This window comes from Citrus clementina, unplaced genomic scaffold (genome assembly GCF_000493195.1).
Source record: "Citrus clementina cultivar Clemenules unplaced genomic scaffold, Citrus_clementina_v1.0 scaffold_7, whole genome shotgun sequence".
Classification (NCBI taxonomy): domain Eukaryota; kingdom Viridiplantae; phylum Streptophyta; class Magnoliopsida; order Sapindales; family Rutaceae; genus Citrus; species Citrus x clementina.
Window position 1 is genome coordinate 9877867 of NW_006262075.1, and position 11326 is coordinate 9889192.

Below are 11326 nucleotides of genomic sequence, written 5' to 3' on the forward strand. Positions count from 1 at the left end.
TAGCCGAACCACTGCAAACCTTTTGTAGTGTGTGATTGATTCTGTTTTAACTGGATTTGATTAGATTACTTTGGTTAATCCTATCGGTTGCGTCAAGACTAGGTTATGATTGGGGAAAATTTTGGATGCTGATATAGACCAATGACTCAATAACACTTGGTAAAGAATGTCAAATAAGTGAGGTTAGCTCGTTTGACTGAATGACAATATAGCTCATAGAGAACTAATAGATAAGCTTCCTGAAGAAATAGACAGTTTTGGCAAAATACTCAACATCAAAAGGTATTATTAGAAGATAGATTTTGTAAATTAGGGTCAACACGTGAACAGTGCACACTATCATGAGAAAGAACAAAAATATCTTCTTTTAGCTAAAGATGAGAAGCCAATAAGAATTGAGATTCTCTAGCTAAGAAATAAAAAAAGGTCACATCAGCTATTCTTTTGATACCACCAAAAAAGTAACATGACCATGGGGTTCGAAGTCTACCACATGTTCAGCTTTAAAGGCAAAAAGGCGGTTGGAGGTTTCCTTACCTACCAAGCTCATATGTGTTACCATCAAGGGGCCATAAGACAAATTACTCAAATATCCTCACATGAGGGAGGACAACCAATAAATGAGAGTCACATGTCTAAAATTGTTGAAATACCCTCGGTAACGGTAAGTGTCATAAAATTAACCCCTTATATCGTGCCACCTATTGGCAATAAATAAAATAAGGAAAGCATTCTGAAGTCGATGACTATGGAGGCAAGCAAATAGAATGAGTGTGAAACACTAGAAAACATATAAGGTCGTGTGAATCACTTAAAAGATCAAGTAGCATATGGCAAATTCTCCAAATATAAATGAGACACCTAAAGTCACGTGATTCATTAAAAATTATTGAAGAACACTAATTTTATAAAATATATAATAATTTCGAAATTACAGGACTAGATTAAATTCTAGGAATGACAGATCTAGTCTCAGACCAACCTTTGAACCTTGAGCTGTAAGTAACAGTTCAAAGAAGAGAAATCCATCATTCCTCGAGAATCACTCAAGGTAAAATATTTTTCCAATTAACTCGTTGTTGAATTCAAACTTCAATTAATTTGACTGAATCAAATTTGTTATTTATAGCTTATTTGTATGGAATTAAATAGTTTTCATTATTATACCACTCAACTTAGTTTTAAAACACTATGATTTGCCATTAATTCTATTAATTCTAAACTATCCTAAGCTGAAATTGGAAGTTTCTTAATATGAAATAAAAACTGGAAAAAAAGTGTTCTAATTTTTTGTTTAAAAGCAAGAAATATAAAACGAAGGGTTTTGCGAATAGTTACGATGCTGAAGTTTCAATTTATATTGATGATCACTAAGAGGTGACGGCTGTTCGATTAGGTTAGGAATACTATTGATGAATTCGTCAATATTCAGCAACGGAAAATATTCAATGTCGCTTGTACCAAATGGCCAGGCTTTGATTTTAGTCGTGTGAATTTTGTAAGAATAATATGTATTTTGTTGATTAATAATATATAGCAAGTTAGAAAATCGAGATAAAATTTTGAGTAATAACATGCATCCTAAATTATGCGTTATTCATTAACTGATTGATAAATCTTTACAAAATTCAAGTAAATTAACTGTGTTATCTTACAAACTAATTGATAAATGTTATATCATTCGAAATAGATTTTTAGAATAAAAAAAAATAGGATGTATAACACTACTCTAAAATTTTTGTTTTAGTTTCCATGTTAAAATTAAGCGTAAAAAATGATTATCTAAACCATAACTTGAAGTGTGATTATCACGAAATGAAGAACACAACAAGCAAGAGAGAGAAATCTGAGAACACACCATGCATAAAATCGTAATACGAGGGGTAGAGGGAAAAAAATAAAATAAAATGAGAAAGTAATTTATGGTTATTGATGAGATCCATTGCTTACTCATTAACTTCTAATACAAAATTCATGTAAGCTTTGATCTCGACCATTGAGTTAATGTTCATCTAATGAATAAAAACTTGTGTACAAAAAAATTAGTAATATTTTTACTGCTAATACTATATTTATTATGTAAAAATAACAATATCGCCAATGGCTACCACTAATTAATCACTGTACTTTGTTGTCCAATTAATTAACTCAATTTTGTACCTTTAAAATCTTCGTCACAGAAGCTGCACGATGGTATCTAATAAATGAAAACGGAGTTTTCGTTCGCTATAGATCTACAATCATGGTCTCGGATAAATCTAAAATGAACAAAAACTCACTTTCTAAATGATATTTGTACATTTCTGTAGCTACGATGATGAGAATTCAAACAGTATCAAATTTATTATAAATTGACACCGAAGTGCAGTGGTCGGCTGTCAATTGCTATAGTTTCCCGTGGCAATGAGTAGTTGACGATGACTAACAATGGCCGCCTACGATCTATAATAGATTTATTATTGACTGTAATTAATATATTATTAAATGAAATTAAATGGTAAAAAAAAATAAAAATAAAAATATATATACATAGATGACCAGACCCACTCAACCATGGTGGGGGGAGCAGGTCTTATATGGCCAGCCAAAGCTGGTCAACAGAGCGCTCTCCCTCTCTGTTGAATAAAATTCGACAAAATGTACAGGTTTCTCTCTGGCTGCGAAAGTATTTAGCTCAAGTGTTAAACTTATGGATCCAATTTGTCATTCTTTAATTACATTGAATAATTTGATAATGACAAATTGAGCTGACGAGAAATTATAGATTGATGAATGTAAACGGCATTAGGAAATTATATAAAATTTGATGACCGTGGAAAAAAATATATTTAAGAAGGCAATATTTCTTTTTTTTTGGGGGGGGGGGGGAGGAGGAACTAAGAATATTAATCAAATATGATGTATTAAAAGAGTTCTCTTCCACTGCTTATTATTATTTTAAAATATATAATATATTTAATGTCACTCAATCTCAGCCATCCACGGGCGGATGATGAACATGGTTGGAAGTCGGATGCGTGATTGACAACGGCTGCTTTTATCAACAATTTTTATTAAAATAAAATAAGTTATATATTAACCTCTAGTCTATTCACATTTATTATTCACTCTACTATTTTTAAAATCAAGCTTCTGGATCCCATCGTTCAAAGGTAAAATTTAAAAAAACAAAGTAATAATTGCATTAATTGGTACAAGCAAATGATTTTGTACTCGTTGCATATTTCGATAAATATAAGATTTTAAACCAATAAAATAATGGTTTATAAAATAAATTCAATATGAGTTTTAAAAATGGAAACCCAAAAATGAAAAAAAAAGGACTGAAAATGAAGTAGCTTGTCACTTGTGTTGTAGTCATGATTAAAGAAGAGGCATGAACCTCCTGAAATTTCGAGGCTAGGAGCTCGTCACTATTTCATCGGTTGCATAGTATAAAGGGTTTGATGGATTTTCAATATTTTATTATAAAATTGGAGGAAAGGTTGAGGATGAAAGAATTGAAAAGAAATAATTAAAAGTACATTTTGTTCTATTATAAATTTGTAGGTTATTAATCCTATAAATTGATTTTTTAGTTCTCTAACCCTGTTCCTGTATCCTATTTATTCTATCTTCTATCTTTTCTCGTTTTCTCCTTCAAATTAAATTTCAAACTTTTAATCTCCTTTCCTGTCGTCTCGTATGAGTCCGTGAACATTACCATTGCAAGAGTTTATCTTGTAAACATAGATTACTATTCTTCCGAAACCAAATTTAATAATCTCTTCTCTATTCATTAAAATAGAGTTGTTTAAGCTGGGATTTTGTAATTGCCCATTAATAGATGATACTAAAGAACTTATGTGATAATGATCATTAAGATTTGAGGCATTTATTAAGATTTGAGGCATTTGATAAAAATATTTCCGCAAGACCCTTAGCTTGAAACATAACTTTACCCTCCAAATTTCGAATTAATACTCTAAATACCAGCATAACCATCCTTGATATTAAAGGTGCATCTATATTCACTAGGAAAACCTTTGATGCTAGCTCCTTATTCATTCACTATTTACCATATGGCGATACGTATTATCATGATTGATTGAAGCGTACACATGGAAAGAAGTGAATGAAAAAAGAGTAGTACAAGCGTACACATGGCCAAGAGCATAAAAAATTCTCCATATTCACTTTATACCATAATTAACGAGGGCTTTGCTAGTAAAAATATGTAACACCCTACGCGAATCCCACATTAACAAAGCATGGGAGAGATGCTGGGTTTATAAGGGGTGATCCACACCTTAATTGGCAAGACGCGTTTTGGGGTGTATGGGTGCCCCAAGATATTGTTCGCTTTTGGCCTTAACACTGCCCGCACGGATTTGTTCTTGGGGCACCCATACATCCCAAAACGCGTCCTACCAATTAAGGTGTGGATCACCCCTTATAAATACAGCATCTCTCCCGTGCTTTGTTAATGTGGGATATGCCTAGGGTGTTACATACACCCCCCTTAGGGACTCAGCGTCCTCGCTGAGGTTTGCCCCACCATCGCTCAAGAGGACACGCGGAGCCGCTCTGAAACCATAATGTCATGACCCAACCCAGACTTGGCTAGATATTATCCGCTTTGGGCTTGTTCTTGGGGCACCCATACACCCCAAAACGCGTCTTGCCAATTAAGGTGTGGATCACCCCTTATAAACCCATCATCTCACCTGTGCTTTGCCGATGTGGGATTCGCCTAGGATGTTACATACACCCCGCCTTAGGGACTCAGCGTTCTCGCTGAGGTTTGCCCCACCATCGCTCAAGAGGACAGGCGTAGCTGCTCTAATACCATAATGTCATGACCCAACCCGGACCTGGCAAGATATTATCCGTTTTGGGCTTTAACAAGGCCCGCACGGATTTGTTCTTGAGGCGCCTATACACCCCAAAACGCGTCCTGCCAATTAAGGTGTGGATCACCCCTTATAAACCCAGCATCTCTCTTATGCTTTGCCGATGTAACACACTAGGCGAATCCCATATCGGCAAAGCACGGGAGAGATGCTGGGTTTATAAGGGTTGATCCACACCTCAATTGGCAGGACGCGTTTTGGGGTGTATGGGCGCCCTTAGAACAAATCCGTGCAGGCCTTATTAAGGCTCAAAGCGGACAATATCTTGACAGGTCTGGGTTGGGTCATAACAAAAGTAGTTGGCCTATTTGGCTAAGACCCTATTTAGTATTGAGGAGATGTTCGGCTTTTAAATAATTTTTTTTGACAAAAAATAATAAAAGATATTATAAATTTTCTATATATTAGAAGAATTACTTCCCAATTTATTGGTTGTGAGATTAGTTCCTTCTTACTTTAAGGAGGAGCTTTGTTTGTCTTTCACGGTGCAAAATACATTTAAAAAAAAAAGTCCAGAATTCAACTACTTTAATAAATATTGAAATCTTAATTATTACATTAAATTAACAGTTTACAGCCAAAATTTGACAATTCACATGCTGTATATTTATCAAGTATCGTCAAATGAGAGAGTTGCGGCAAGCAAACAGAACAATCAATCACTGTTTGTTTATGAATTGAAAAAGTCGAAGAGGAAGAATGGTATTCATGTTTTATATTTTATTTGTATTTTTTCGCTTTTCCATTCATTCACATCTTATCCGTTTCGTCGTTTTCTTTCAGAAAAAAAAAGTGAAAAACAATTTGTCGGTGAATAATAAGTTCCCTCTTTTCAAAAGTTGTTTATATATTTTTTTACATTTTTTCTTAATCGCCAAGTTTCTTTCACTTTCAGTTTTTCAACATAGATTGCTCTTAAGCTCATCGAATAGGCAAATATAGGCGATTCATGTCTATCCTTTTATTTAACTAGCCTTAAATACTCCAAAAATAGTGATCTTGAATCGGGAAACTTCATTTTCTGCTGGCGTTTGAAACCACCGTCAAAATAGCTACTGCCACGGGTTTCAATTACTTTGGCTTAAAATCCTAAATGACATGAGCGTGTGATGCCATTTTAAAGCTAATTTAACAATTGAAACAATTGGTACTCACAATAAACATATATAAATAACTTCTGTTGGACTCATTCAAATTTGTTCATTCAAATCTCATTAGAGCGTATTAAATTTTTGATGAGCTGAAATTCCATTAGTAAGTAACTCAGTTGAGTTTTAAAACATTAATAATTATGTCTTTCTAGATTATCTTGAGTTGATCATGAAAATTTCTCATTAACTATTTTATAAAAAAAAACAACAATACAAATTCTATTTTAATTTTAAAAAGGAAAAAAAAAACTATTTTTCCTTTTTTATTTTATTTTTATGTTCATGTATTTGTACGTAGAAGAACGAGCAATCGTCTCTTCAGATCTCCAAGTAACAACCAGATTGAACATGTCCTGAAAATTCATCAGGAGTCACCGTTCGTGTCCACTTGCAGCTCTTCAAATCCAACAAGTAACTCATGTGGGGCTCACCGAATCTAGCCGAACCGGTCACCATCAACTTCCCCTGCCACGTCGTCACGAATGCCACGCTGCACACATCAGCAGGTAGCCTCGCCACAGCTTGCCACGTGTTACATCTCAGTGCCATCACCTCGCCTTCCCGACACATGTACAAATCATTGCTGTCGACACCCGCGCATGACCTGGGACACGTGGCCGTTTCCATGTAGTCCTCTTCAACCGGGCCCCACTGCTGCGCGGCGGCATCGAAGGCTTCGGCATGTCTCTCAAAACGACCTTGCGCATTGGTCGAGTACCCTCCAATGACGAGGAGCTTGCCACAGTGGAAAACCGCTTTGCACTCGTCACGCTCCCTTGACATGTCGGGAAGCGAGGCCCACTCATCTCTGGCCACGTCATACGCCATTGCTGACTTCAAAGCGTTTTTGTCCTCATCGTGCCCCCCAGCGACGTACACCGTCCGATCGCCGTCGGATGCACATCCGAACAACATCCGCCGTCCACCCGGCATGTCGGCCCCACGGCGCCATGTTGCAGAAATGATATTAAAAACAAACACGGAACTTGATGCCTCCCACGTGGCCAGGTCGAGCCCGCCAATCACTACAAGCTCCGGCCCGACAGCAGAGAGCTGACAAAACAGAGGCAACCCATCAGGAAATCCGGGAATCGGCGGCAACTCGGACCATTCACCGGAACCAAGCTCCAAAACCGTAATCCGGTATACAGGGGTAGCGAATCTCTTTGGAACGCCCGATTTCCTGCTCTGGTCAACTCGGGCTTGGGTCATAAACAGAAGCTGTTCGCTGCAGCGTGTGTCTTTCCTGCTTCGGCGAAATTCGGGACGCGATATCTCGGACTTCCAGCCTTTGCAAACGGACGAAATGGTGGCGAACTGCTTGTAGGAAACCCGAGATAAACATTCAAGGGCGATTTCGTTGGGAAGATCCGGGATTAGATCCATTACTGAGTCGAATTTTTTTTTTTTTGTTCCCCTTTTAAAAGGAAGAAATTTAAAGCGAAGGGTCTTAGTGAATAAAGATGATTGATGAAGCTGGCGAAGGGTTTTAGCGAATCAAGATGATTGATGAAGTTTCTTTTTATAGAGAGAGAGTGACAGTGTTGGAATTCTACATTTTAGAAGCTTTGAGATAAGATTGGCTCTTCTAGAACAAAACTGACGGAGACCACAGAAGCCGCCTCACGGAAACGGCCAGTCGTTTCCTCTCGTTATTCCTGTTTTACGTGGTCATCATTATCAGAATTGTCCCTATAGTTTGTACATCTCACTTTACGGACCGATGCGTTTACCGTACGTGCCAAGTTAGTCCCCGTCATTGTCATGTGCCATGCTGTGACTGCTATCCATCTAACAATTTGTCAAAATAAAAGTAGTAACACATAATTTTTTTAAAGAATTTATGCCAAAAAAGAAAAAAAATTAAAATAATGTTTTGACGGAAATATTGAACTGTGGTAGTTAAATAATTTGACCGCCACAATACACCGTATTAAAATAAAAATATAATATAATATTGAATAGTTTAACCGTAGTTGGTCCCAATCTCAAATTGAACTTCAATCTCTAATTCTTTGTGACTTATAAAAATAATATTTGATTATATTTGACACTATTAGCTCCATAATTTCCTAGGAATGTTAGAATTTATGGATCAAATCAGTTTTTCTCTAGTTACATGGAACAATTTGATAATAAGTTAATAATCCTTGCGACTTATTCCGTTGGCGGTCAAAAACGTTATTATTCGTTGTCAACTTGTGATAGATAGTGACGTGGCAATAAAATGTAATTATGTACGTATATAGATGTTTTGATTAGTAGAAATAATTGTACTAAAAAATTGAGCTGATGATTTTTGTGGTTGTGTTGTGCCAATGGGAACTAAAACAAAAATATTAAAAAGATTGGCAAACGATAACGGCATTAGGGCTTTTTAGGGTATTGTTTATTTGGTGACCATGTGCAGACAGGTGGATGGATATAAATAGCGGGCGACCACCTCTTTCTTGATTTGTTATTTTAGTTTAATTAAAAAATAATAATTCTCTGTTGGTAAATAACGAAGGACGGTGTCATCTTATCGAGTCATCATATAGTACGCCGCTGTATGTAATGCAACTGCTTCAACAGTGAAAAAAAACTTGAACAACTGGTATTTTACCGGTTGTTCATCTAATAATTTTTTAAAAATTTGTTTTTAATGTGAAAAAAAAAAGAAATTTATAAACAATTAAGATTAAAAAGATTTGAGTGAGAAAAATATTTTTAATTTAAAAGAAAGTTAAAAAAAAGAGTAAAATAACCATGTTCAAATTCTTTTGGTTAAATATCAATTTATTAGGTAGACGTTTCAAATTAATTTCACATGTCCCTAATTTTCGTTAAAATTTCTCAATAATTGGTTTATTTGTTTCCACTTATCAATCTACTAGTTTTATATATAATATTCCTACTAAATTGGTTAAGTACAAATATTTTAGGTTAGATTACACTTTATCCCTTTTTGGTTTATATGTTTCAACTATTATTTCACAAATTTTGCGTTCAATATTCGAATTTTTTTATTGTTAGATTAGTTCTTAATTTTGGTTAATCCTTTTCATATTTAGGTTCACATGTTTCAAATCATTAGTCCACTAGTTTTGTGTTAGGTATTCCTACTCAGTTCAATCAATACCAATATTTTAGGTTAGTTCTAAGTAATTTTCATTTCCCGTTGGATGAGTTCCTAATTGTCGTTAGATTTTCTCGTTTATTGGTTCAAATGTTTCATCTAATGGTTCCTATAGTTTTGTGTGGAATATTCCCATTAACTGGGACATATTCCAATTATTTGGGTTAAGCACCAAATTTTTTTTTGTAATTTTATTTTTGGTTAAATAAGTCCCTAATTTTGGTTATACTTTCTCCCTTGTGGGTTTATATGTTTCAATTATTATTCCACTAATTTTGCGTTCAATATTCCAATTAACTTGGGTAAGATTTCATTTATTTGGGTTAAATACCAAAATAAGCATTTTTTAGTTAAATTAGTTCCTGATTTTGGTTAAGCCTTTTCATATTTAGGTTCACATGTTTCAAATTATTAGTCTACTAGTTTTGCGTTAGGTTTTCCTACTAAATTCGTTCAATACCAATATTTTAGGTTAGTTCTAAGTAATTTTCATTTCTCGTTGGATGAGTTCCTAATTTTTGTTAGATTTTCTCGCTTATTGGTTCAAATGTTTCATCTAATTATTCCTCCAGTTTGTGTTGAATATTCCCATTAACTTGGACATAGTCCAATTATTTGGGTTAAGCAACAAATTTATTTTTTTTGCAATTTATTTTTGGTTAAAAAAGTCCCTAATTTTGGTTATACTTTCTCCCCTATGGGTTTATATATTTCAATTATTATTCCACTAATTTTGCGTTCAATATTCCAATTAACTTGGTAAATTTCATTTATTTGGGTTAAATACCAAAATAAGATTTTTTTAGTTAAATTAGTTCCTGATTTTGGTTAAGCTTTTTCATATTTAGGTTCACATGTTTCAAATTATTAGTCCACTAGTTTTGTGTTAGGTTTTCCTACTAAGTTCGTTCAATACCAATATTTTAGGTTTGTTCTAAGTAATTTTCATTTCCCGTTGGATGAGTTCCTAATTTTCGTTAAATTTTCTCGCTTATTGGTTCAAATATTTCATCTAATTATTCCACTAGTTTTGTGTTGAATATTCCCATTAACTTGGACATATGCCAATTATTTGGGTTAAGCACCAAATTTATTTTTTTTGCAATTTTATTTTTGGTTAAATAAGTCCCTAATTTTGGTTATGCTTTCTCCCTTATGGGTTTATATGTTTCAATTATTATTCCACTAATTTTGCGTTCAATAGTCCAATTAACTTAGTAAGATTTCATTTATTTGGGTTAAATACCAAAATACGTTTTTTTTAGTTAAATTAGTTCCTAATTTTGGTTAAATCTTTTCATATTTAGGTTCACATGTTTCAAATTATTAGTCTATTAGTTTTGTGTTAGGTTTTCCTACTAAGTTCGTTCAATACCAATATTTTAGGTTTGTTTTAAGTAATTTTCATTTCCCGTTGGATGAGTTCCTAATTTTCGTTAGATTTTCTCGCTTATTGGTTCAAATGTTTCATCTAATTATTCCTCTAGTTTTGCGTTGAATATTCCCATTAACTTGGACATAGTTCAATTATTTGGGTTAAGCAACAAATTTATTTTTTTTTGTAATTTTATTTTTGGTTAAAGAAGTCCCTGATTTTGGTTATACTTTCTCCCCTATGGGTTTATATGTTTCAATTATTATTCCACTAATTTTGTGTTCAATATTCCAATTAACTTGGTAAGATTTTATTTATTTGGGTTAAATATCAAAATAATCTTTTTTTAGTTAAATTAGTTCCTGATTTTGGTTAAGCCTTTTCATATTTAGGTTCACATGTTTCAAATTATTAGTTTACTAGTTTTGTGTTAGGTTTTCCTACTAAGTTCGTTCAATACCAATATTTTAGGTTAGTTCCAAGTAATTTTCATTTCCCGTTGGATGAGTTCCTAATTTTCGTTAGATTTTCTCGTTTATTGGCTCAAATGTTTCATCTAATTATTCCTCTAGTTTTGTGTTGAATATTCCTATTAACTTGGAGATAGTCCAATTATTTGCGTTAAGCACCAAATTTATTTTTTTGTAATTTTATTTTTGGTTAAATAAGTCCCTAATTTTGGTTATACTTTCTCCCTTGTGGGTTTATATGTTTCAATTATTATTCCAGTAATTTTGCGTTCAATATTCCAATTAACTTGGTAAGATTTTATTTATTTGGGTTAAATATC

The 11326-nt window shown here is 33.8% G+C and overlaps 1 protein-coding gene across 1 annotated transcript; it reads right to left on the reverse strand.

The window, feature by feature from the left end:
- Positions 1-6201: 6201 nt before the first annotated feature.
- LOC18036905 (F-box/kelch-repeat protein At1g15670) lies at positions 6202-7687 on the reverse strand. Its single transcript, XM_006427024.2, has one exon. The coding sequence runs from the start codon at positions 7427-7429 to the stop codon at positions 6362-6364; it is 1068 nt and encodes a 355-aa protein (XP_006427087.1). The 5' UTR covers positions 7430-7687; the 3' UTR covers positions 6202-6361.
- Between the last annotated feature and the right edge of the window lie 3639 nt (positions 7688-11326).